This window comes from Anolis carolinensis, chromosome 3 (assembly GCF_035594765.1).
Source record: "Anolis carolinensis isolate JA03-04 chromosome 3, rAnoCar3.1.pri, whole genome shotgun sequence".
In the NCBI taxonomy this organism is placed as follows: Eukaryota; Metazoa; Chordata; class Lepidosauria; order Squamata; family Dactyloidae; genus Anolis; species Anolis carolinensis.
The window spans coordinates 4690416-4717621 of record NC_085843.1 but is presented as its reverse complement, the minus strand read 5'-3'; the positions used below and the strand labels follow the sequence as shown (position 1 = coordinate 4717621).

Here is a 27206-nt window from a genome sequence, read left to right as displayed (position 1 = left end):
GCACAGATCTTCCGATAGCCAAGCAAAGCAATCATGTGACCCACAAGTTCTTGTGAAATGCCAATTATGCTTGAAATTTCTCTCTGAGTGATACGACGATCGTCCTGAATCAATCTGTCAACCTTTTGCTTGTGAAACTCGATGGTTGCTGTCACAGGACGTCCAACTCTTTGCTTGTCACCCAAGTCAGATGTTCCCTCCTCAACGTCTTTAAACTTACTCACCCAACAGGACTCACATCAACACAATCGCCATAAACAGTTTGCATTCTCTGATGAATCTTCTTTGGGGTGACACCTTCTGCTGTCAAGAATTCAGTGACTGAGCAGCAGCAATGTGGGAACCAATATCTTTAATAGTCACGCTAGGATTTAAAATAAGTTTTCCCCTGAAATTCTGTAGTACTTGATCAGTTTCCTAAAAGTAACTCGCCCCTACAATATATAAATGAAATGTAGAGAAACAAAACCAGCAAAGATGTTTTATCAGTTATAGAAGGCATAAATGGTGAGATCCCAAGGCTGCAAAAAGTACCCCAAACCTGTGAGTTGAAGGTGAGTTTTTCAACTAGTCACAATCATTCCAAATATCCTCCCTACAAAAAACCAGCCCGCACCCTACGGTGCTTGCCAAAAGGAGGCAGGCGCAAAGGACGATGCTGACGCCGTGTCATCAGCCATCATCCCTGACAAGCCCCGACATCCTTATTGCTCTGCATGGCTAGTTAAAGTAATAGGAAGAGACTCCTGTCCTCCTGAGCCTCGGCGTGATCGGATTAACATGATCACCCTCTTTTCCAGTAAAATAAACGGGCTTCCAAGACGGGGGCAAACCGCTTCGCAGGGAGGGGCTTTCTTAAAAAAGGAGAAAGAAGCCAGAGCAAGCAAGCAAGAAGGCCAAACAAATCGATCAGTTTCTAAAAACATCACTATACCAGCATGACCCCAGGTGGTTGCCCGTGCTACACTTTCCACCTCTGGAAGGGACCCCAAAGGACATCTAGTCCCACCCTCTACTGTCATGCAGAAGTCCAATGCAAACGCACTCCGATATCACAGAGCCAGCAAGATGGAAGGGATCCCATGGGTTATTTAGATCCCTGCTTCTTAAACACCGGATCCTGGTCCCAAATGAGGTCCTCCTTCAGCTCAATGATCGGGACATCTGTAGCGATACCAAGGTGCTTGTTTATAAAGCGATTGTCCTCCCAACCCTGTTATACGCCTGTGGAATGTGGACCATCTACAGACGTCACACTCAACTCCTGGAACGATTCGATCAGTGTTGCCTCTGAAAAATCCTGCAAATCTCTTGGGAAGACAGGCAGACAAGCAACTCCGCTAGACTGGCCATGTTGTCCAAATGCCCAAAGATCACCATCTCCCAAAGCAGCTTACTACTCCCAACTCAAGAATGGAAAACGGAATTGTTGTATGTTTTCCGGGCTGTATGGCCATGTTCCAGAAGTATTCTCTCCTGACGCTTCTCCCACATCTATGGCAGGCATCCTAACAACCTCTGAGGATGCCTGCCATAGATGTGGGTGAAACGTCAGGAGATTATTTATTTATTTATTTATTTATTACATCATTTCTACCCCGTCCTTCTCACCCATCAGGGGACTCAGGGCGGTTTACAATACAAACATATACATCAGAAAAACAGTTTACATCAAATTTAAAAGTCTTTCAAAATTAAAAATTAAAATTAAAATATACATTAAAAACCAGCATAATTGTACATTTAAATAAACATTTAAGGTGCTTTTCATGTCCAGGTGGGGGTCTATCAGTGAGTCATATATTCATATCGCGATACTTCTGGAACATGGCCATACAGCCCGGAAAGCATACAACAACCCTGTGATCCCGGCCATGAAAGCCTTCGACAACATAAATAAATAAAGGCAAGTGATTTATCAGTAGGTTAAAAAACAGAAGTTAGAGCAGTGGTTCCGAAACTTATTTGGCTTACCGCTCCCTTTCCAGAAAAAAATATTATTCAGCGTCCCCTGGAAAGGGGGCGTGGCTTAGAGGGGTGGGCGTGGCTCCCGCTCAAGAGAGCGGGGCTGAGCCTTTCCCCTAGTCTAAGATCCAGGGCTGGGAGGGGGAGGTGGGCGAGGCCACAAATGGGCGGCCAGGACTGGGATGGGCGGAGTTATGAGCTCTGAGGCAGGGCTGAGCTTCTATCCCTGTCCTGTGGCACCTGCAAGGACACAGGGGGCGGGGCTAGAGGAGGGGGCGGGGCCTCTTACCAAGTGCCTGACGGGGCTGAACCTCTATACCCCGCCCACATGTTCTAACAAGTGCCTCAGGGGAGGTATACAGAGGCTCAGTCCTGTCTCAGGCTCTTGGAAGGAGGCCCCGCCCCCACCCCTAGCCCTGCCCTTTAGTCCTAAAAGGCCTCTCAGGAGAAGTATAGAGGCTCAGCCCTGTCTCGGGCTCTTGGAAGGAGGTCCCGCCCCCACCCCTAGACCCGTCCTTTAGTCCTAAAAAGTCTCTCAGGAGAGGTATAGAGGCTCAGCCCTGTCTCGGGCTCTTGGAAGGAGGTCCCGCCCCCACCCCTAGACCCGCCCTTTAGTCCTAAAAAGTCTCTCAGGAGAGGTATAGAGGCTCAGCCCTGTCTCGGGCTCTTGGAAGGAGGCCCCGCCCTTTAGTCCTAAAAGGTCTCTCAGGAGAGGTATAGAGGCTCAGCCCTGTCTCGGGCTCTTGGAAGGAGGTCCCGCCCCCACCCCTAGACCCGCCCTTTAGTCCTAAAAGGTCTCTCAGGAGAGGTATAGAGGCTCAGCTCTGTCTCGGGCTCTTGGGAAGAGGCCCCACCCCCACCCCTAGACCCGCCCTTTAGTCCTAAAAGGTCTCTCAGGAGAGGTATAGAGGCTCAGCTCTGTCTCGGGCTCTTGGAAGGAGGCCCCGCCCTTTAGTCCTAAAAGGTCTCTCAGGAGAGGTATAGAGGCTCAGCCCTGTCTCGGGCTCTTGGAAGGAGGCCCCGCCCTTTAGTCCTAAAAGGTCTCTCAGGAGAGGTATAGAGGCTCAGCTCTGTCTCGGGCTCTTGGAAGGAGGCCCCGCCCTTTAGTCCTAAAAAGTCTCTCAGGAGAGGTATAGAGGCTCAGCCCTGTCTCGGGCTCTTGGAAGGAGGCCCCGCCCTTTAGTCCTAAAAGGTCTCTCAGGAGAGGTATAGAGGCTCAGCCCTGTCTCGGGCTCTTGGAAGGAGGTCCCGCCCCCACCCCTAGACCCGCCCTTTAGTCCTAAAAGGTCTCTCAGGAGAGGTATAGAGGCTCAGCTCTGTCTCGGGCTCTTGGGAAGAGGCCCCACCCCCACCCCTAGACCCGCCCTTTAGTCCTAAAAGGTCTCTCAGGAGAGGTATAGAGGCTCAGCTCTGTCTCGGGCTCTTGGAAGGAGGCCCCGCCCTTTAGTCCTAAAAGGTCTCTCAGGAGAGGTATAGAGGCTCAGCCCTGTCTCGCGCTCTTGGGAAGAGGCCCCACCCCCACCCCTAGACCCGCCCTTTAGTCCTAAAAGGTCTCTCAGGAGAGGTATAGAGGCTCAGCTCTGTCTCGGGCTCTTGGAAGGAGGCCCCGCCCTTTAGTCCTAAAAGGTCTCTCAGGAGAGGTATAGAGGCTCAGCCCTGTCTCGGGCTCTTGGAAGGAGGCCCCGCCCTTTAGTCCTAAAAGGTCTCTCAGGAGAGGTATAGAGGCTCAGCTCTGTCTCGGGCTCTTGGAAGGAGGCCCCGCCCTTTAGTCCTAAAAAGTCTCTCAGGAGAGGTATAGAGGCTCAGCCCTGTCTCGGGCTCTTGGAAGGAGGTCCCGCCCCCACCCCTAGACCCGCCCTTTAGTCCTAAAAGGTCTCTCAGGAGAGGTATAGAGGCTCAGCTCTGTCTCGGGCTCTTGGGAAGAGGCCCCACCCCCACCCCTAGACCCGCCCTTTAGTCCTAAAAGGTCTCTCAGGAGAGGTATAGAGGCTCAGCCCTGTCTCGGGCTCTTGGAAGGAGGCCCCGCCCTTTAGTCCTAAAAGGTCTCTCAGGAGAGGTATAGAGGCTCAGCCCTGTCTCGGGCTCTTGGAAGGAGGCCCCGCCCTTTAGTCCTAAAAGGTCTCTCAGGAGAGGTATAGAGGCTCAGCTCTGTCTCGGGCTCTTGGAAGGAGGCCCCGCCCTTTAGTCCTAAAAGGTCTCTCAGGAGAGGTATAGAGGCTCAGCCCTGTCTCGCGCTCTTGGGAAGAGGCCCCACCCCCACCCCTAGACCCGCCCTTTAGTCCTAAAAGGTCTCTCAGGAGAGGTATAGAGGCTCAGCTCTGTCTCGGGCTCTTGGAAGGAGGTCCCGCCCCCACCCCTAGTCTCGCCCTTTAGTCCTAAAAGGTCTCTCAGGAGAGGTATAGAGGCTCAGCTCTGTCTCAGGCTCTTGGAAGGAGGCCCCGTCCCCTTCCTTAGCTCCGCCCTCTGTGTCCCAACAAGTGCGTCAGGAAAGGTATAGATGCTCAGCCCTGTCTCGGGCTCTTGGGAAGAAGCCACACCCACTCCTCTAGCTCCGCCCCTGTGTCCTAATAGGTGCCATCACCGCCCCCCTGGATCGCTGCAGAGCCCACCAGGGGGTGGTAGCACCCACGTTGGGAATCACTGTTAGAGTATACCATTTGGAGCACTTTACAAACTCTTGCTGTGGGTGCCGAGCTTTCCGTTTTTCCTGCAGACTGTAGGTACTATACTCTCTGGGAAGGACCAATTGTTTTTGCATGTAAGTTTGCAAATCGGAATTACCGTAAGCTATATTTTATTTTGCATATTTTGTTTTATTTTGTTTTTTCTGCTACGTGTGAAGAAGGCTGTTTTTATTTTGTCTGCTGGAAAAAGTAAAGTATTTTCTTTTGTGCAATCCTACTGCGACCCTGGTGTTGTTTTGTCTTCAAGGGAACTGCAACTGGACTTTAAGTTCAGCTCTGTGAAGGACAGATTGTTTTCCTGACACCAAATACAACCTGCCTGCCCTGGAAGGCTTCTTAACTCCAGGCCCTTTGGGGAGAAACGGCCCTTAAAAGCTATGACACGGACATAAACCTGCTGCCGGACAGGCGCTGCTGCTGCTTATTGCAGCCCTCGGTACAATGACATGATTGCCTGCCTTTGACTTTGAGGTGTGTGTGTGTGTGTGTGTGTGTCACAGGCATTTAATGACTGGTCGGGGGCTCGGATACCGGGGTCGATACAACCGGCCCGCCGCATATCGAGCCCCGGCGCTGGCAGCCTCTATTGCGCTATTTAATCATCTTTTGCCAAATTTACAGGGCGACAAAAGGGGTCGATACAGAATTTATCACGTTCTCTTTGTAAATATGAGCCGAGAGGAAGGGAGGGATGCGGCGCAGAGCCGGGAAAGGGCGGCTGTCCCAAGAAGTGGACCCTTAGAGTTGGAAGGGACCCCAAAGAGGGTCATCCAGTCCAACCCTCAATGCCGTGTAGTGAGACACTATCCAATCCCTCCCAATAAAGGTGCTTCCAGCCTCTGCTTAAAAGTTTCCAGAGAAGGAGGTTCTACCAGACTCTCTGGCAGCAGCAGAGACCACTGTGCTTGAACAGTTCTTATCGTTAGGATGTTCTTCCTAAGGATAAATAATAATAATAATAATAATAATAATAATAATAATAATAATAATAATAACAACAATAAAGCTGATAAGACCTGGCTCTGGCTCACGAATGGGACCCTGAAGAAGGAGACAGAAGGCCTGATCCTTGCAGCCCAGGAGCAAGACATCAGGACAAATGCAATTAAGGCCAAGATTGAAAAATCAGCTGATGACCCAAAATGCAGACTGTGCAAGGAAACCGACGAAACCATTGATCATATCCTCAGCTGCTGTAAGAAAATTGCACAGACAGACTACAAACAGAGGCACAACTATGTGGCCCAAATGATTCATTGGAACTTATGCCTCAAGTACCACCTTCCAGAAGCAAAGAACTGGTGGGATCACAAACCTGCAAAAGTATTGGAAAATGAGCATGCAAAGATACTGTGGGACTTCCGAATCCAGACTGACAAAGTTCTGGAACACAACACACCAGACCTCACAGTCATGGAAAAGAAAAAGGTTTGGATCATTGATGTTACCATCCCAGGTGACAGTCGCATTGACGAAAAACAACAGGAAAAACTCAGCCGCTATCAGGACTTCAAGATTGAACTTCAAAGACTCTGGCAGAAACCAGTGCAGGTGGTCCCGGGGGTGATGGGCACACTGGGTGCCGTGCCAAAAGATCTCAGCCGGCATTTGGAAACAATAGACATTGACAAAATTACGATCTGCCAACTGCAAAAGGCCACCCTGCTGGGATCTGCGCGCATCATCCGAAAATACATCACAAAGTCCTAGACACTTGGGAAGTGTTCAACTTGTGATTTTGTGAAACAAAATCCAGCATAACTATCTTGTTTGCTGTGTCATACAATAAAATAATAATAATAATAATAATAATAATAATAATAATAATAATAATTCTTATATCCTGCTCCATCTTTCCGAAGGGACTCGGGGCAGCTAACATGGGGCCAAGCCCAAAGCAGAAACAAAGTATAACAAGATTAAAACCAGTATCAATAACTAAGAAACAATGATCACAATAAAATAAAATAAACAATTAAAACACAGCATACAATAAAACACATAGTGACCATACAAAATGAAGTAATAATACATAGATCATACATGGACAAACGTCGTCCCTCCTTCAGGTGTTGTGGACTTCAACTCCCACAATTCCTAACAGCCGGTAGGCTGTTAGGAATTGTGGGAGTTGAAGTCCAAAACACCTGGAGGAGAGCCGAAGTTTTCCCATGCCTAGTTTGGATGGAAAGTGCATCAGGAAGAACTAAAGTAGAGCGGTGGTCGTGTAAAAAGGCTTAGAAATACTGGGCACAAACATACGATTTTAGAAGAAATGGTTAAAGTCAAATTTGAAATGAAACCTAAAGTCTATCTGCTTGGGATGTCGGATGAACAAGATAGAAAATGTGAGAGGTTATTATCCCTATACATGACAACGGCAGCAAGAATGATCTCTGCTCCAAGATGGAAAGACTCAATGATCCCGACACAAAATGACTGGCTTATGAAAATAAGCGAACTTGCAGAAATGAATAAATTTGCTATGTTAATTAAGGAGAGATCTCTAACTAACTTTAAGAAAAACTGGGGCCCATTCCCTGTGTTCCTCCAGTAAAGATGGGGCCAAACCCCCATTGCTTTTAATGTAAACTGCTTTTAGTCTCCTTGTGGAGAGAAAAAGCAGGGTATAAATAAACATAATAATAATAACAGCTGTTATTATTATGTGAGAAAGGATGTACCAGTGGTCTAAGTACATCTATATGCACCCTCGCCTAGATGCTAACATCCACCCTGTTAATCTACTGTTCATCATTTCCCCTCCAACAATGTTAGTCTAATTTTAGAGATTTTTAATGAGATTTTAAGGATTTAATGTTTGCAATTACATGGATTATGTTTTGTCTTGTTTATTTACGTTGTTTTATAATTTACTGAGTTATTTTTATTTGTTTACTAGCTTGGGGATCCGGCAGTACCCGGGTCATTTGAGAAAGGCATTATTTGCCTGTGTAGCCTAGATCCAATGTCAGCTGGGTTCAGTGTGTGCGGGTGAACTACAACTCCCATATCCAAGTCCCATCGTCCATGGTCCATCCCCCTCCAAACAGCGCCAGGATGTAGAGTGGGTCATAGGGACTCTATATGTCAATTTTGGTCTTGATCTCCTGTGACCGCCAGGAGTGACGGACCTAGCCCAAACTTAGCACACATAACTCCCATGATACACTTTACAGTGGATGGACCACAGATGATGGGACTGGTAGTACTTTCAATCATTTCGGCTCCCACAGGCCACTGGGATATCCACCAGTGATGGAACTGGAGCAAACTTGCCACACACAATCCCCGTGACCCACTTTACATCCTGGTGCAGATTGGGGGAGGACGTACCAAGGATGATGGGACTTGCAGTACTTTCACTCACTTCCTGAGACCACTGCAATTGACATAAATGACAGAAGAGGACCAAACTTGGCACACATATCCGAAATGACACACTTTACATGCTGCAGCACTTTAGGGGAGGATGGACCAAGATGAATGTTTGCCACTGTGTATTTTGTTGCAAGCCGCCCTGAGTCCCTTCGGGGAGATAGGGCGGGCTATAAATAGTTTCATTCATTCATTCATTCCTTTTCACTAAATGGGTGTAGAAAACTGAGAGAATATAACCATCAGACAGATAATGTAGATTAGATTATATAGATTGTTTGTAGTTATTGGGATTTTTTTTTAAAAAAAGTTCAGGATGTAGTATTATTCTAGAAAAAATTATTTTTAACCTTTTGTTGTTGCTGTTTTCTTTTTTGTTTCTTGTCTGTTTGTATGCAGGTTATGTTTTAATCTGTCTTAATAAAAATGTAATCATAAAAAACAAATACTGGACTCAAATACGTAAGATGCTGGAAGAAATTGTTAAAATCATGATGGAAATAGAGTTCCATTGCGGGATGATCAATTAGAAAGGAAACTTGGAATGTGACTACAATACATGATTACTACAGAGAGAACTGTCTATAGGATACTCAGCGATAGAAGGAACAAGGGTTGTTGTATGTTTTTCGGGCTGTATGCCCATGTTCCAGAAGTGACATGGAAGGAACAAGCTCCCCCAAGGCAGGAGGAATGGCCCACAAAGATGTATGAATGAGCTGAGATGGACAAACAGATGATGCTGATCAGGAAAAACAAATCTGTGACCAATTTCAAGGAAGGCTGGGACTGGTTTATTACTTTTTTACAGTAATAATGGGGGCGAATCTCAACGGTAGGATTCAAGAATTAGAAGAATGCTATGAAGTGTGATCATACATGACTATATTCTAAAGGGAGCAGGACAATAAGGTATGCAAGTTAACAGCTGTGGAGTGTGAGGTCCATCAGAGTCTCTGTAGTTGTGCATTTAAATATGCACATATCAATATAGATATGTCTTAGGTTACTTTGTCTGTTCTAGATTTAGTTTTGTAAAATGTCGTAGTTTTAGTGTTATATTTTATAAAAATTTGCTTTCTTTACTCCTGAATAAAAATTAGTTTTAACAAAAGGTGCCCTGTGTGTATTGGTAGCCCTGTGTTTCCTTTTCCCTGATGAATGGAAAACAAAACCCTGGATCGATGGAGTATGAAACCCAAACAGAATAGAGTTTGGGGAATGCTTTGGGGAGAGGGATGAGTGTGTTTTGTATCCCGCTTCCCCAAAGGTCAGTTCCAGCCATGAGCCTGCGGACCGTCCAAAGGAGACTGAGAGCGAGTGAGAGAGAAAGAAAGGGAGAGCTCATGGTCTGCTGGTCAGGGACAAACTGACCGCAAGGGAGGCCAGCAAAGGGGGACACCAGGGGCCAAAGCGACAAAAGGGAAACACCCACACGTGTACACATTGCAATTTGGGGTGGCTATTTAAGGCCAGGGGAGGACTGGGGCGGTCAATGGCTTTGGCCCCGAGGGCAGAGAGGAGCTGCCCACTGCATTGGAGGAAATGGCCGGTGAAAAGGCAGGGCTAAAGGAGAGGGCAAAGGGCACTGGCCAAGGAGGAAGCACCCCACCGACTGACCGACCGACCGCTCTCAAGTGCCAAAGGCGCAACAGAGTCCTCACAAAGGTGCCTGCTTTTGGAGGGAGGCAGTAAGCAAGCTGTTAAAAGACCATCAAGTCCATTAGAGGAGGGACTGAGGGCGAGATGAAAAGGACGCTTGGACGGCCAGCAGCATTAATCCAAATTCAGGACAAAGGGAAGCCACAGGTTGGGAGTCTGGCTGGGAATGTAGACATCACGGAGGTGGGAGGTCAGTGCTTTGAGTAACACAGTTCCCAGGAATAATAATAATAATAATAATAATAATAATAATAATAATAATAACAATAATAACAACCTGCTTTGATTGAAGTCAAAAATCAGAAACTCCTCAAAGCACAGCAGACAAAAAACCAGTACAAGAAAACCGCACTACAAACTAGAGCTGACAGCTGGCACAACAAAACATTACATGGAAAGTTCCTTGACAAAATTGAAGGAAAAGGTGACAAGGAGAAGACCTGACTCTGGCTCACGAATGGGACCCTGAAGAAGGAGACAGAAGGCCTGATCTTTGCAGCCCAGAAGAAAGCCATCAGAACAAAGGCAATTCAGGCCAAGATCGAAAAATCAGCTGATGACCCAAAATGCAGACTGTGCAAGGAAACCGACGAAACCATTGATCATATCCTCAGCTGCTGTAAGAAAATTGCACAGACAGACTACAAACAGAGGCACAACTATGTAGCCCAAAAGATTCATTGGAACTTATGCCTCAAGTACCACCTCCCAGCAGTAAAGAACTGGTAGGATCACAAACTTGCAAAAGTATTGGAGAATGAGCACACAAAGATACTGTGGGACTTCTGAATCCAGACTGAAAAAGTTCTGGAACACAACACACCAGACCTCACAGTCATGGAAAAGAAAAAGGTTTGGATTATTGATGTCGCCATCCCAGGTGACAGTCGAATTGATGAAAAATAACAGGAAAAATTCAGCTGCAATCAGGACCTCAAGTTCGAACTTCAAAGACTCTGGCAGAAACCAGTGCAGGTGGTCCCAGTGGTGATGGGCACTCTGGGTGCCGTGCCAAGAGATCTCAGCCGGCATTTGGAAATAGACATTGACAAAATTACGATCTGCCAACTGCAAAAGGCCACCCTACTGGGATCTGCATGCATCATCCGAAAATACATCACAAAGTCTTAAACACTTGGGAAGTGTTCGACTTGTGATTCTGTGATACAAAATCCAGCATATAGATCTCGTTTGCTGTATCATACTATGTCTTTGTGTCAATAATAATAATAATAATAATAATAATAATAATAATGCATATCCCGCGTTATCTCTCTAAAAAGAGACCCAAATTGGCTAACACTAAGAAAATACAATATATAATTTAATACCTAACAAACATACAAAGATTAGAAGCCATGGTTCCAATGCAGACCATGGTTTGCTTGTGGACCCAAGGCCCTGTTTTGCAGCCTGTTAAGCTTTCAAGAGACTCCAGATGTTGTCCCCGCTCCCCAATAAGAATTCATCAGAAAAGCACAGCTCCCAAACATGCCAAAAATGCACACACAGCCACAAAAAAAAAAAACATATTGGTTTAGAGCAATTCTTTGTCCACCTCTCTCAAACTAGCATAAATCTGGCTGTATTTCAAACAGTTCCCAGAACTGTTTTAATGCAGCTTCTGGTCATGGCAGGAGCAAAGGGGGTGGGGAGTCCCTCTGTAATTGCCCACTCCTCTTAGGCAAAAGTATGGTTTGAGCACTGGACTAAGATTCTGGAAAGCAGGACTCAAAACCTCTCTTTGCCACAGAAACCCTTGGGCCAATTACACTCTCTCAGCCTCAGAGAAGGCAAAGGCAACCTCTTCCTCTGAACAAATCTGGCCCAGAAAACCTGGCAGAGGCGTGAAACAACCTGAAGCCACACAACAATAAGTTGGAACTTGGATAGGAGATCACCAAAGAATCTCTGGTGCCGTCGGATTATTTCAGAGAAAGGACCTGGAAAACCACCTTTGAGGAATTGCTTGCCTAAGACAGACCTATGGAATATACCCTATGGGGTTGCCCTAAGCTGATACATGACTTTGAAACATGCACGATCTGACCTTGGTGCCTTTATCCCCAAATGTTACAGGTTAGATCTTCTGGAGCGCAGGGGAAAGTGCCCTTTTGAGCAATCACTCCCAGAATCCCCCAGCCAGCTAGGATTCTGGGAGTGGCAGTCTAAAACAGAAAGAAGAGCCCAGAAAGACACTAAAGAACCACTCCCAGGTGCTGAGCAAGTTATACTTTAAGGCACCTGATCCCATATGATTTGGAAACCAAGGAGGGTCAGCCAGCTTCAAAGCTGAGACCAGAGATCCTGAACTGGAGACCAAAAGGAAGACCCTTGGCAAGGCCAGCCTTACCTCCCTCCAGGAGCAACTTGACGGTGGGGTAGTCGTCGGCCAGGACGGCATAATGCAGGGCGGTGCAGCCCTTGAAACTGGCCCGGTTGTTCAGGCGGTTGTTGAAGTCGTCCTCCCGAGTGACCAGCACTGCAGAGGCAGGGAAAGAGAGGATGGTCAGGGAAAAAGAAGAAGGTGGTCAACCATAATTGTCAATGAAACAAAAATAGGCAATGCATCTCAGCTTGGGCGGCACCAAAGGCTTCGGTAAGGGGAGAGTATCACTTTTAGCCATTTTAGCCAAAGAACCAAAGATCAGGCGTCTTCCTGAAGTCCAGCTTGCAATTGTCACAGGGATCACAGAAAGGGAGGGATTGTTCCAGAGAGATGGGAGCAATGAGTCTAGGCATATTTGTTTTGTTAAAAAATAGTTGAAAAGTTGTACACTTCTCTCTGTCCCAGTGATTTCAAGGTAAAAGTATGGCAAATGGCAAAGAGAAATTTGGAATATTAAGAGCAGCCCTTTAGGATCTGACCAAAAGCTCATTTTGACTAATTCACTGGCCAACACACATTTTGATGCCTCAAATGTTGGCCTTGTTTTTGGGATTATTTGATCTGTGAATTCCAAAAATGGCACCAGTTTTCTCTTATCAGCTCTAGTTTTTGAGATACAGAGCACACACCATCTACCAGCTTCTACAAGCTTGCCCACAGAAAGCCATGAAAGTAATCCCTAAGAAACTAGAGCTAATGCAGTCTACGCAATGGAATATCCCCAGAGACAAGCCTAAAAACCAAGACACCAATTTTTTTTTTGTTGGGCTGTTTTTATTTGGCATTTTGTCAACTGCCTGCCAGCCTGCTAGGCTTCCTGAGATCATGCACAGAACAAATAAACACAGATAAGGAAGAAGTCTTGAAAGTACAGCATAACCCACCCCACAATTGCTTCTGGATGATAATGCTGTCAGACCTCAAGAACTATAATAGAAGAGTTTTCAAAACCTCTTCCGTGCAATCCATGAAACTCTGAAATTCTCTGAAATGGAAAGAGAGAGGCTGCAGTTGGGATGGGGAATCTGTACCAGTTTTTGAATGTCCTTAAAAAAAGAAGACGTCCAAAGCTCAGTAGCTTGGAGGAGGTCTGCACTGAAATCTGGCGTTCAGAACCTTGGACAAATCCTGGATTAAATTGTAGACTTCAGCACTTTAAACAACACCTGCATTAAAACCTTGTGTTTACAATTTTTAACAAATACTGGAGTAAAAACTCAGATTTCAGCACTTTAGCACAATGCCTGAATTAAATTGTAAAGTCCACCACATTGAACAAGGTCTGCATTAAAACCTGGAGTCTGGCAACTTGAACTAGGCCTGGATTAAAACCCAGAATTCAGCACCTTGGTTCAGGGCTGGATTAAACCTGAAGGGTATTCATTGTCCTAATTTAGCAAGGAGTCACAAGGGATCTTATGTTGTACTGTTTATTTTTATGTATTGTATTATTTAATTGTATTATGATATGGTTATATTGTATTGTCCTGGGCATGGCCCCATGTAAGCCACCCCGAGTCCCCGTTGGGGAGATGGTGGCGGGGTATAAATAAAGTATTATTATTATTATTATTATTATTATTATTATTATTAATGCAGTGATGAGCCACAAGATGAGGCGGGCAAGAATAATAATGATAATAATAATAATAACAATAATAATAATAGGGTTGTTGTGTTTTTTCCGGGCTGTATGGCCATGTTCCAGAAGTATTCAGAGGCTTCTTCCCTGTCCTTTAAAACGTGGCTGTTTCAAAGTGCTTTCGAATAAATAGTCCCAGTTAGATATTCAGTTGTCGAAACCTTGCACCTTATCAATATTCCTCCCTTGTTGATTTTAATCTTTATATGAGACCTACCTGTCTTCCTTGATTGGCTATACAGGGTGTTTGAAAAGGAACTCCCTAGTTTAAATGTAATTTGCATTAAAACTAGGGAGTTCTTTTTCAAACACCCTGTATTTTATCCTGAGCCTTACATGGAGTCTGTATAATTTCACCTCTATATATTTTGCACTATGCTCAGACTTAGATGACATGATATGTTTATGTTTTATGCTGTTTATACTGTTTATATGGTTTTATTGTTTATATTGGTTTTAATTTATGATTGTTTTAATGTATGTTGATATCGGGCTTGTCCCCATGTGAGCTGCCCCAAGTCCCCCTGGGGGAGATGGGAGTGAGATGTAAAAATAAAGTTGTTGTTATTATTTTTATTATTATTATTATTCAGCCCAGAAAACACACAACAACCCTGTAATTCCGGCCATGAAAGCCTTTGACAACACAATAATAATAATAATAATAATAATAATAATAATAATAGGGATTCACAGAGCCAGGGATCCTGTAAAACATAAGACCATTAACACAACATGGCAACTGGTTTGTACATTTCAAGTGTTTGCAGATCTCCCATTTCTCCTGTAGAAATATTTCATAGTTATTGAGTGTAGCATAGCCGGTGCTATATGTGAGGATATGGAAGGAAACAGTATAGAAAATGTTGGGAATCACCCTGGACTACTCAAGTCTAAATGTAGTCAGATAGATGATAGTGTTAGACTGAGGGAATCCTTTCCCATTTCCAAAGCATGCCTAGATAGGCTTCACCATTGTTTCCTGCTTCCCATAATATTTAGGTCAGCCCACCCTTTGATGTTTCTAGAAATGTGATCTCTCCTAGGGCTTTGACGTAACTTCCCCAATTTGGCTTTTGGAATGCTTATGGTCCTAGAGAAGAAGCGACCCACAAGGCTTGGTCGCCATTCCAGCTTCCTGCTTTGTTCCAGAGAGGACGCACTCTGTCCTCTATTAGTCAAGATGTAGCTATGTAGAGCTTTGTTATTTTAATCCGTCTATGTGTATTAGAACAGGATAGATTAGATAGTTAGGTCCAAACCTTTTCTATCCATCAATGGATTTCTTTTTACCTCAATAAATGCTTTTAAACTTTAAAGCTAACTTTGCAGTCCTTTGCCTTCCTGATGACAGAGGCCTTAAAACTCACACCACATAAGTCTCACCGCTGCTGCAATTTTTACTCTGCTATTTTAATGGGAATTTACCTCATAAAGAGGGTGATTAGAGCTTAACGGCTCATCCATTCCCAACAAAAAATTCCCAGAATGCTCAGGTAAGATTCAAAAAGAGTTTAAAAACTTACTATTGTAGTTGCAGGTAAGACACCTCTGAAAAAACCGGAGATGGACCAAGAGAAAGTTACTTAACTTTGGTAGAAGAGTCCCTAATGAGGGCTCTCATGCTTGTGTTGAGTTGGTCATCTTGAGGCAGAGAGGCCTCGTGATGTTCCCTTCTCGAACAAAGAGCAATAAAGTACTAAAGACTTTTGGGAAGAGGAAAGGGACCTCTTCATGACACAAAAACACATTGAGTTGCATAGATTTAGGAAACAGAGGTGAAAACAAGGCAGCAGACAGCACTACAGGTTCTTTCTGTTCCCCAACTGCTTGCTATATATAAGTGTTGATGCTTCTTCCCTTCCAACAGTGCTTGCCACACAAACTGTTGCCTGGTACCGTGTTTCCCCGAAAATAAGGCAGTGTCTTATATTATTTTTTTGCTCCCAAAGATGTGCTAGGTTTTATTTTCAGGGGATGTCTTATTTTTCCATGAAGAAGAATTCACATTTATTGTTGAACAAAAAGATGAACACTTATTATATACTTTACATTAGTTGTCATCACAAACCAACATAACCAAACCAGACAAACTGTGACTCCTGTCAAAAATTTCTTGTTACTACCATTATTTTCATGTACAACTGGTATGTACATTTACCACTCCTGCATGCTCTGGTGTTTTGTTTGGCGGGCGCCGGGCATGCTTCCAAACAAAAACTTTGCTAGGTCTTACTTACTTATATTTAGCAATTCAGCAAAACCTCTGCTAGGTCTTATTTTTTGGGGATGTCTTATTTTAGGGGAAACAGGGTATTGTTGCTTGCCTTCAAGTTGTTTCCAATTTACAGTAATCCTAAGGCAGGCATGGTCAAACTTGGACCCTCCAGGTGTTTTGGACTTCAACTCTCACCATTCCTAACAGCCTACCGGCTGTTAGGAATGGTGGGAGTTGAAGTCCAAAACACCTGGAGGGAGGGCTGAAGTTTGCCCAAATAGGGTTCTCCCGATTTGCTCTCTATACAGAAGTGTTGATGGCCCGTCCCTTTCGACCTCTTCTTCATACCCTGTTTCCCCGAAAATAAGACATCCCTGAAAAATAAGACCTAGTAGAAATTTTGCTGAATTGCTAAATATAAGACCTCCCCTGAAAGTAAGACCTAGCAGAATTTTTGTTTGGAAGCATGCCCGGCGCCTGCCAAACAGAACACCAGAGCATGCAGAATTGGTAAATGTACATGCTAGTTGTACATTGAAATAATGGTAGTAACAAGAAATTCTTGATAGGATTCACAGTTTGTCTAGTTATGCTGGTTTGTGATGACAACTACTGTACAGTATATAATAAATGTTCTTTTTTTTTGTTCAACAATAAATGTGAATTCTTCTTCATGGAAAAATAAGACATCCCCTGAAAATAAGACCTAGACCATCTTTGAGAGCAAAAATTAATATAAGACACTGTCTTATTTTCGGGGAAACACGGTAGCAATAAATTCAGCCTGCCTGAAAATAACATCAGCATCCCCTTCCTGTGACTGCTGCCGGATTCCAAAAAAGAAAGAGAGATAAAAGCATCCCGGTTACGATTGGAGCCAAATCTCCTAGATTGAAATGAATTGGGAAGCCCCTCTCCCATTGGCTGGTTGGCATCACGGCTAATGGACTTCATAAACAAAGGAGGAGGACGGAGACAACGACGAAGCCAACAGGTTCTGCCTTCCTTCCTGGTCCGGGAGGGCTTTGGGTTTTTTTGGGCTCGGATATTTATTTACGCCCCTCTTTTGCCTACCGGATAATCAAGTGGCTGGTGTCAGGGAAGATGAATCTGAGATACTAGGGAGCAGCGCCGTAAAAAGATTAAAGCGTTATTATTGCTGGGTGGCGGTTCCCCCCATGGTCCACCATGACAGCTCGCCCGTCATCCGTAAAAAATGTCTCCGTGAGAGATAATCATCGGAAACTCAATAAAGCGTCAAGGGGAGCCTCCTCCGCCATCCATCACCGAGGAGCCTGGAAAGGCTCAGCTCTCTGTGCCGTCTCCCCTCCCTGCCATCCATATAAATGTCTCTAATATATTCGCACCACCGGCCCCGGCCTCTTTGCCTTTCTGCCTGGCGCGGGTCCCCCTCTCCTCCTCCTCCCTGTTTGGATGTTTTTATGAAAAAAAATATTTATATACAAAATATGCAAATCGTTAAAAAAAATAACCCCATAAAACAAAGGCAGTTCTTCTCTTCTGTACATGCGGCCTTTCTCTCCTCCTTTTTTCTACCCCCCCTCCCAAACAAAAGCATAAACTGAATTTATTCTTTTTAATAAAACATGTCAAACAAACACAAAATATAATGCAACTTCCCTCAGAGGGTCTTAATTTTCCTCCGCTCCAGCTACTTTCTTCCTCATCCAAAAAGTAGTTGAGGGGCCAAAGGAGGCACAGCCCCATCTCAAAAAAATCCCAAATCCTTTGCTGTTGTTGTTTTTGTACGTTTTCAAGTTTTCTGTGGTCTGCCACCACTGCTTTCTCCAGAACAAGAGAGAGTGTGACTTTGGAGAACCAGTGGATTCAACTGGAAAGCATGGGATGTTAAACTTCTGCTTGTTTTTCCTATAGAAATGGCAAAGTACAGAAACCTTTCCAAAAGGGTTGTTGTGTGTTTTCCGGGCTGTATGACCATGTTCCAGATGTATTCTCTCCTGACGTTTCGCCCACATCTATGGTATATACCTCACAACCTCTGAGGATGCCTGCCATAGATGTGGGCGAAACGTCAGGAGAGAATACTTCTGGAACATGGTCATAAAGCCCGGAAAACACACAACAACCCAGTGATTCCGGCCATGAAAGCCTTCGACAATACCTTTCTAAAAACTGGGAAATGCAAAAATGTGAACAATTTCAACAGAAAGGAGGAAACCCTGAAAATGAACAAAATCTGGCTACCAGTATTTTAAAAAAAACTCTAAAAATCAGGACAGTAAATAAAGAACAACAAAAAACAGAGGAATTCCATACAGAAAACTATCAGGGCCAGCTAACACCTCCCAACAAATGATTCCTCCAGGCAGGAAGCAGCCAGGATTTGAAGATACAAGGCCATTCAATGCTAATCAAGGTGGCCAATTGCAACATTAACACTTTCCTCAAGCAGACAAGTGTTCTTTCTCCCACCCTGAACATTCCACAGATATATAAACCGCACTTGCCTAGTTTCCAACAGACATCACAACCTCTGAGGATGCCTGCCATAGATGTGGGTGAAACATCAGGAAAGAATGCTTCTGGAATATGGCCATACAGCCCGGAAAACTCACAGCAACCCAATGCAAAAAGCGCTTGGCAACATCTGCTTCTATGCTATGATGACAAGTTCTTTAGCTTTTTGGAAACCATTAAAACGTTGGTAAACCCTATGATAAAGTGATCAATCTTACTTTGCGGGACACATTCTGCATTTTTCTGGATCTACAATGCATAGAATACACTCCATTTACAGGCCAACTACACACAGGTGAGCCACTCAGGTGTTCTGGGCAGACGGTTTATAGCTCCAGTTAAAACTCTGGCACATAGACAAATCGATGATGCAAATTAAGAAGAAATCTCTGGCCAACTTGAAGGAAGGTTGGGACCTATCCTTTTCCTTTTGCTTCCCCCTTCTTCTTCTCAAAAGCCTTTTTAGGGCTTTACTGCCCTTTGTCTGAGAAGGGAGCATCATGAGGCCTTTCTCTGTTGTAAGTGAAGAAGCATTTGTATATGTAGCAACAGGGGACCGAGGGAACCCTATGTTGCAGCCTGTGGTCTTGTTTTTCACCTGTGTCTCCATGAAACACAAGGTGTCTATACTTCCTGTCTGCAGGTAGATATCACTCCCCCCTTTCTTCTCCCCAAAGTACTTTATCATGATTTTGTTTGAGAAGGGAGCAGCGTGAGACTCGTCTCTGTCTCAAGATGGATGACACGCGGCCACGAGAGCCAGCATTAGGGGCTTTTCCAACACCTCCATAATGGACTGTGAAGTATGAATTTTTGGTTTACAGATGTTAGGTTTAATTGTGTGTTTGTGGTTTAAAAGGGTAAGTATTACAGTTATTGCATCTCAGCACTCAGAGGCTGGTTGCCATGGAGAAGCAGGCGGAGCCAACTGCCGTTTTGTTGAAGAAGTGCAGAGTTTAAAAAAGGGATTCAGTCTGTGCTCTGATCAGGCACAGGGAAGATTGATCCTAGGCTAAGGGGATCAGGGAGACTCAATTGTTCATTTTGAGTCAGTTTAAAATAAGTTTGGTGACTAATTTGATGTAGTCTGTGTCCTGGTAAGGAACAGAGAATCTGTGATCGTGTATCACAGGGTGACTGCAGTTTAAAAGTAGTAGAGGAAGAAGTTCTAATTACTTTAAGTAAAAGGACACTTTAGGGAGTTTGACTCACTTCATTCTAGTATTGTAACTGTTAATAAAAGTGCCTCTAAGTGAGAAACATCTTTTGTAACCACTAAGCTCTGTGCCTGAATAAACTTGTTATTGTTCCTCTAACATCTAAGCCTTTGTCGCATATATTATAAACCAAGTTGCGTTACCATCTAAAGTGAGTAAGAAAGAAAAAACAATTTTAAAAGGTCTCCTCTCTGAGTCTTTGGTGGTTGCATCTTCGCAAATTAGTGGCAGGGGTGGGATAAAAAGATTCCCCCTGCCTGAAAGAACCTTAGTTGTTAATAGTTCTTTACAAATTGGTGGCAGTCGTTATTAGCTCTTCACAGGTGCCATCTACACTAAGATGACACCCAGCTCTACTACTACTTTCCATCTACCCGGTAGGCTGTTAGGAATTGTGGGAGTTGGAAGTCCAAAACTCTTGGAAGGAGGGCTGAAGTTGGCCCATGCCTGCTCCACAGGGAAGGGCAACAACAACCAACGTAGCATTTGGTTACCTTCAAGGGAATGGAGCCCCTTCTCTTTGGCAGTTTCATACACGCTGCTGAACTCATCTCCTAGGTTGGGGTCGGCTCCGGCAGCAAGAAGGAGCGTTACCACCCTGTCGAAAAAAGAAGTAATAATGAAAAAGGGACAGTAGTATATATTACAGAAGGTCCTGAAGAAGAATTTGGAAATGACAAGAAAGGAAGTGCAGCCGTCCCTTTCCCATGTTTGCATTTGCACTTGGTTATTTGTGGATTACTATTTATAGATTTACTATATTTTTACCCCACTCTCACCCTGAAGGGGACTCAGAGCAGCTTCCAAATTGGAAATAATTCAATGCCATACAACACTGAACATACAAATATACAAAACATACATATATAATATACACATACTTTAAAATTAGTAAAAATTAAATCGTAGCATATCAATACATTAAAATCGACTAGTAAAACCACTATATTGGCTGCCACCTCTGCCGCTTCCCTCTCTAGGTATTTCTAGGTTCTCCAGCAGTGTGATTCTATGGTCAGCTTTTCAGGAAAACTGATATTTGCAATTTTTAATGATATTCACCATTCCTGAACATTTGAAGGGAACCTATGCATTGAACTCTTGCAAATGTGGAGAAACTGCTACATTATTTTAACATGTTATAATATTTTTTTAGAAAATGGATGCAAAGGGAGTGTGTGTGTGTGTGTGTGTATGTATGTGTGTCTTGCTCCGAGGCTGAGAGATTGTGACTTCCAAGAAAAGTCCAGATGAAGAAAGAAAAAGTAAAAGAGAAAAGGTGTGAAGGGATGGGAGGGAAGAAAAAGAAAGAGGGGAAGACAAAAGGAAAGAGAGAGAAAGAAAAGGAAAAAACAGAAGGAGGAGGGTGAATGAGGGAAAGAACAGAAAGAAAGGAAGAGAAAGGGACAAGGTGTATGAAAGAAAGAGAGGAAGGAAAAAAGAAAGCATCACAAAGAAAAGGCAAACCACATGTGCACTAGTACTATATAAAACTATTATATAATACAGTAGAGTCTCACTTATCCAAGACTCGCTTATCCAAGGTTCTGGATTATCCAAGCCATTTTTGTAGTCAATGTTTTCAATATATCGTGATATTTTGGTGCTAAATTCGTAAATACAGTAATTACAACATAACATTAATGTGCATTGAACTACTTTTTCTGTCAAATTTGTTGTATAACATGATGTTTTGGTGCTTAATTTGTAAAATCATAACCTAATTTGATGTTTAATAGGCTTTTCGTTAATCCCTCCTTATTATCCAAGATATTTGCTTATCCAAGGTTCTGCCGGCCCGTTTAGCTTGGATAAGTGAGACTCTACTGTACTACAAAACATAAATCTATCATGGAGATGGGACTTGAGTCCCATCTTCATGATAGATTTATAAGAAAATACAGATATTCCATAGCCTGAGATCCCAAACCTTTCTGGTCCCAAGCATTTTGGAGAAGGGATTCTCAACCTGCATGTTTTTTTTTAATGAACAAGCATCTTAATTTACTTCATGAAGGCCATCCTCACATGTTTCCTAAACCCATATTGGCTGGATGAGAAATTTCTGCAGAGCTTTATGCTGCTGGTCTTATTGATGTGAGAGATTTGCAAGTTTTTTGGCACTAGAAACCAGGCCCATCAAGATGGCTGGAGAGCAGAAGCGAAAGGCATGAGTTTGTTGTGAGCAAAAGAGACCCCAAAAGGCCACTTCCATTGGAGTTTGCAACGTCTAGCAAAACGACAGGCCCTCCTGCCTCAAGGAAAGCTTGCGTTGCCGCCTCTCCCTTTCCCAAAGCCGGCCTGACATTTGAACGATTGCAGATATCGATTGCTCCGTCCAATTTGCAGGTAGCAAAACGTGTTCCAACTTTCAAGCCGATTAGCCTTTGTAAAGGTGAGCGAGAAGCAAAACAGCCATTAAGAAGCCGTTTTTATTTATTTGCTGTGTTTGTATCCCTGTGACTCACAAAAGGGTCACAACAAGGCAATTTTGGAAAGCATTAGGAACAGAGAGTGCGCCAGTGGACAAGAAAGCAAGTCTTTGGTCTCCATAGAAGGAAAGGCAAGCCACGTGAAAAAGGAAAGAGGGAAAAAGGTGGGTCTTTTGGACATCAGCCTTCCCACCTGTCAAGTGGACACGTTTTTTGGTGTTGCCCCAGAGATGATTGACTACCTCTTTCTTCTATATATGTAAAAATCAAAGTATGTATGTATGTTGATTGGCTGGTTGGTTTGTCTGTATAAGGGGAGGGGAGGGGAGGGGAGGAAAAGAACCACTGGTCTAGATAGAGCAAAGTTATAGTCTTATCATGCTCTGCATTGGCCAGACCTCACCTGGAGTAATCCTGTATCAAGTTCTGGGCAAATCGATTCAAGAAGGATATGGGCGAGATGGAAAGTATCCAGAGAAATGGGACCAAAAGTTTCAAAGGTTTAGAAAGTATGAATCCCTTTGAAGAGTGGCTGAGGGAGCTCAAGATGTTTAGCCAAGAGAAGAGAAGGTGAAGAGAGGAGATGAGAGCCATATACTGTATATATATTTGAAAGGCCATCACATTGAGGAAGGAGGCAGCATGTTTTCTGCCACAGACTGGGACACAATGGACTCAAACTGCAAGAAAAATGATTCCACCTAAACTTCAGGAAGAACTTCCTCATGGTAAGAGCTGTTCAGTGGAGGAATATACTGCTGATTTGGAGTCTAGTGAGTTGTTTTCTTTTCTTTTCAGCTGGAAGACCACCTGTTTATTTCCAGAATTTATACCCCGCCCTTCTCACTCGGGGGGGACACCTGTTGAGAGGACTTAAGAGGGTGTCTTCCTACAAGGCAGAAGGTAGTTGGCCTACACAGTCCTTAGGATCCCTACAACTCTTAAGATGATTTTGTGATCTGTGTGAGCGATGCCCATTTATACACCACTGTCTGGAGGGAGAGAAAGAGCAGGAATGCTTCTCTTCCATGATCTATCTAATACTTGAAGTGGCCGAAGTCTCCCAGTGCGTCAGTTTCCCTCTTTGGAGCCTGGGCTGATGCCTCCAATGCCGATGTTGCCACACACACCCCTCCGCTAAATGCATTATTCAGCAGGCCGACTCTGCGAGCTGCAATAACCTGTGATTGAGCTGCTGCTGCTCAACCGCCTCGTCCTTCCCAGTCTGAGCGGGGCTTTAATTTGCTGATCAGCTCTTAATGACATTAGCAGCCAGGCCTCCTCATCTGCAGGCAGATAAATCTGCATTGACCCCGGAGGGCAGCCTTTAACGAAAGTTCACCAGGCAGCACAATCAATGGGAGGGAGGGCTTTCGGATGGGTCTGGCCAGGTGATGTTACAGGAGGGGCTCCCAAAGAAGCCCAAGAAAATGAGTGCAACGTCCAAGGCCCTGATCATAAAGAACTATGGAAGGGAATGTTGGGCGAGTGGGTTTATTAGCAAAAGACCCTCCCCATACACAGCAGAGTAACTTATTAGCAGCAGCATGACCCAGCACCAATAGCCAAAAGTGATAAAAAAGAACAAAAACACACAGCCCAATGTTATCTCTTCCTTAGGAGGCTTTTCTTTGTAGCAAAATAATATGGTTGCGCTACTTACAAAAACAAGGTTTCTAAAACAAAAATAAAGTTCTTCATACTTCCTTCTTTGCTGTCATGATCTCCAATCTTTGACATCTCCGGTCGGCTGACAAAGAATGGATGCCAGTCATAAAACCTCAATTACCCTCTGGTATGTGAGAGCCCCTATATAAATGGGCTAAAGAGAAGGTTCTGGTATTCTGTACAATAAAACCTGTTGGAATCTACCAGCGTGTGTCTTGGTGCTTTCTTCTGGTGGAAGACCTCCCCTCAGAACAACTGGGAGAAGAGAACCCGACATTTGCTTCCATGCTGGGCTTCTTTCTCATGCAGATAAACAGCTTCGCTCTCACAGAGTGTTCTCTCACAATGAACTTACACAAGAGCTTCACACAGTAGCTTTACACACAGCAGCCTTCACACTGGAGCTTCACACATAAGGCTTCTCTCACCAAAGCTTCTAACACTGAGGCCTCTCTCACACTGATGCCTACTAAGCCACAGGCACATCTGCTTATATTGAACTACAGCTTTCCCTGAATCATTGCACCAATTTTAACCCTTTCAGTGTTACATTTCCATAATAAAAATCTCACATTTCCATAATAAAAATACTTAGTTAATTTTTTAATATTTCTGACAGGGACCCCAAAAGTCATCAATATCCCCGTAGCCTTGTCTAATAAGTCTGGATCTCTCCTCATTTGCACAGACTCAAGTCTAAACTAGGCTGAAGGTAGGGCTGCCTTTGAAGAAGGCTCAGAAACCTCTTTGCTGGAGCTGTGTTTCCCTGCTGAGTGTCAAAAACATCCTTGCAGCAGTGGCACAGTTGCCAGTGGAATTCTAGGTGCAATTCAATATGCAGGTGCTGACAATTAAAGCCTTAAAATGCTTGGGTTAAAAGAGATAAAGGCCTTTGCATCACTTCCATAGGTCTTTGAGGACTGGTTCCTTAGGGAAGAGAGAAATGTCTTTTCAGAATGTGCTACACTGCAGAAGAGAAGGTTACAAGGGGACTAGAGAGCAGGGTTGTTGTATGTTTTCCAGACTGTGTGGCCATGTTCTAGAAGTATTCTCTCCTGACGTTTCGCCCACATCTAAGATGTGGGAGAAACGTCAGGAGAGAATACTTCTAGAACATGGCCATACAGCTCAGAAAACATACAACCCTGTGATCCCGGCCATGAAAGCCTTCGACAACACATCGGATTAGAGAGCCATGCTTAAAGAGTTAAAGATATCATATTGAAGATGAGAGTGAGCTTGTTTTCTGCTGCTCCAGACACTAGAATGCAATGGTTCAAATGATCCACCTAAACATTAGGAATAGTTTTCTGGTGGTTATAGTTGTTCAATAGTGGAATCTGTTGCTGCCTGGGAGTCCAGTGGTATCTCCCTTCCTTCTCTGGAGGTTTTGAAGCAGAGGCTGAGTGGCCATCTGTCATGAGGGCTTGCGTTGTGTGTTCCTGCCTGGGAGGAGGAGGTTGGATTAGGGCCCTTGGGGTCTCTTCCAATACTAGGATTCTATGATTCTAAATTGTAGACCACCAGAAATAAATCTGCAAATGGTAATGGTAAGACGGCTTATAGATTTCATCTAGCAAGTGGTATCTGAATGGGGTTGGACTGGATGGCTTGTGGAGTCCCTTCCAAATCTAGGTTACTCTAAATGCCCCAAATGCTTCCCTGGTTCAACTGACACCCAGTAACTAAACCAAGGCATGTCTTATATGAAAAAAACCATGGAGCGAGAGGCCTGGTTTGTGAGCATCCCGTCTTGTCTTTGAGAGAGCTTTCTAGGAGCAAATGGGACCCGTGAAAGGCCTCGGGGTGCAGGTGGGCTCCGCTGGAGACTGACCGAAAAGGGGAGGTGGTTGGAGCAAACAATCTGGATCCCAGGGATATAATGGGAATGGAGTGACCAAAGAGAGGGTCAGCCGTCCCCTGACTGCTGGAGCAGAAAGTGATTCCGTTGACTCTATCAGCATCTTGGGCTATTCAGGGTGGCTGGGCTCCAAGGTCTATCGACTCAATAACCTTTTTTAAAACGCAAAGAAATGAGAAGGTGATTAGGTGGCGCAGACACTCCCACAAAGCGTTTTGCATTGGCTCTCAACCAAGGAGCCGCCTGGGGTTCAGCCCGAGGCAAGGCCTTTCTGCAGAGAAATGGCCCCAAAAGTTTTATGGAAACATGAAACATCTGGGGGCACGGATTGTGCCCTGAGCGGTTGCCTTTCTTTCTCCTCGCGCCCTCCTCCTCCGAGTCTTTGTGCCTCCAAAACCCTTGTTCCGGTCCACCGGTCACTCGGAATGGTCAACAACCGTCACACTCCGTGGCCGGCCATTGTCCCCCGGCCATTGTCCATCGGCAAAGGGTCCGTCCATCGGGAGCCGCTCTGCAGCCGCGCAAACAAGGAGGCAGGCCCGTCTTGCCGCTCGGACATCGCACATCAAAGTTAATCAAACAGGGCCGGGGCCGCCTCCTCTCCTCTTAAGGAGCTCCTGAGGTCGGCTTGTCATGTCGCACATCAAAGTTTGCGCCACACACGAACTGGGCACACGGATCCCCCATCGCCTCGCCCGAGAGCGGATATGCGGCCTTTGTGCACCGGGTTTAATCCGGTGTTTTCCCAAATCATTAGGCCCTTTTTTGGTGCTTATGAACTTGTGACTAAGTAAAGCGCCCCTGAGAGGTTGTAACATCAAAGCCCCGTCCCGAGCGGCAGGCGGTCCCACGTTTCCTAAAATTGGATTTCTCCCTCTCCGGCCTTCGCCGGGTCTTTAAATAAAAAGGCTAATTCAATTTAGTTGTAGACCGAACGCATTGAAGAGCTGCCTTTAAAGGTTACAAGGAGGGAGGACATTGTCCTGGGAACCTGCAAGGGCATTTCGGCCCGAAAAACTCAGGGCCCCAAAAGACAAAGGCCAATCTGCTCTGCAGGACCGATCTCGCAGAGACGTCACGGCTCTCCAGCAACATTTGTTCATGCCTGGATCTAATTTTTATCCCACTCCATTTCTTAAGTCCACAGCACAGAACGAGTTCAGGCTTGCCGAAGAGGTTAAAGATAATTAAAAGGGCTTCTTTGGTGTTGTCCGCAGCAAAAGAAAGGACAAGCAAATGGTAGGGCCGCTGCGTACAGGTGATAGCAAAACAGGGGACAGAGAAAAGGCAGAATTTCTCAGCACTTTCTTTGCCTCAGTCTTCTCTTCCCCAAAAGATTTTTTCAAAAGGAAACCACTTGGGGAGGATGGAGCAGAAGAGGAAGGTGGGAAAATGCAGCCCAGAATAATAGGTAAAGGGGCAAGACAGGAGTATCTATTTACTTTCAACAAATTCCAGTTTTTGGGGCCAGATGATGCCAAATTAAGAGAGATAGCTAATATCCCAGAGGTACAATGTAACCTCTACTTAAAAACATCCCAACTTAAAGAGTATTTTAAGTTAAGAGCCACTGCTTGGCCTGGGTTTCGCT

The 27206-nt window shown here is 44.6% G+C and overlaps 1 protein-coding gene across 2 annotated transcripts in view; it reads right to left on the bottom strand.

Moving 5' to 3' along the window:
• Nucleotides 1–27206, bottom strand: part of clpb (ClpB family mitochondrial disaggregase) — a 106088-nt gene that overhangs the window by 61388 nt on the left and 17494 nt on the right. For both annotated transcript variants that reach the window (XM_062977057.1, XM_062977056.1), the window contains exons 4-5: nucleotides 20149–20252; nucleotides 12043–12171 (exon numbers count right to left, since the gene is read on the bottom strand). In XM_062977057.1, the coding sequence (XP_062833127.1) occupies nucleotides 12043–12171; nucleotides 20149–20252 (233 nt within the window). The remainder of the gene's footprint in view (nucleotides 1–12042; nucleotides 12172–20148; nucleotides 20253–27206) is intronic.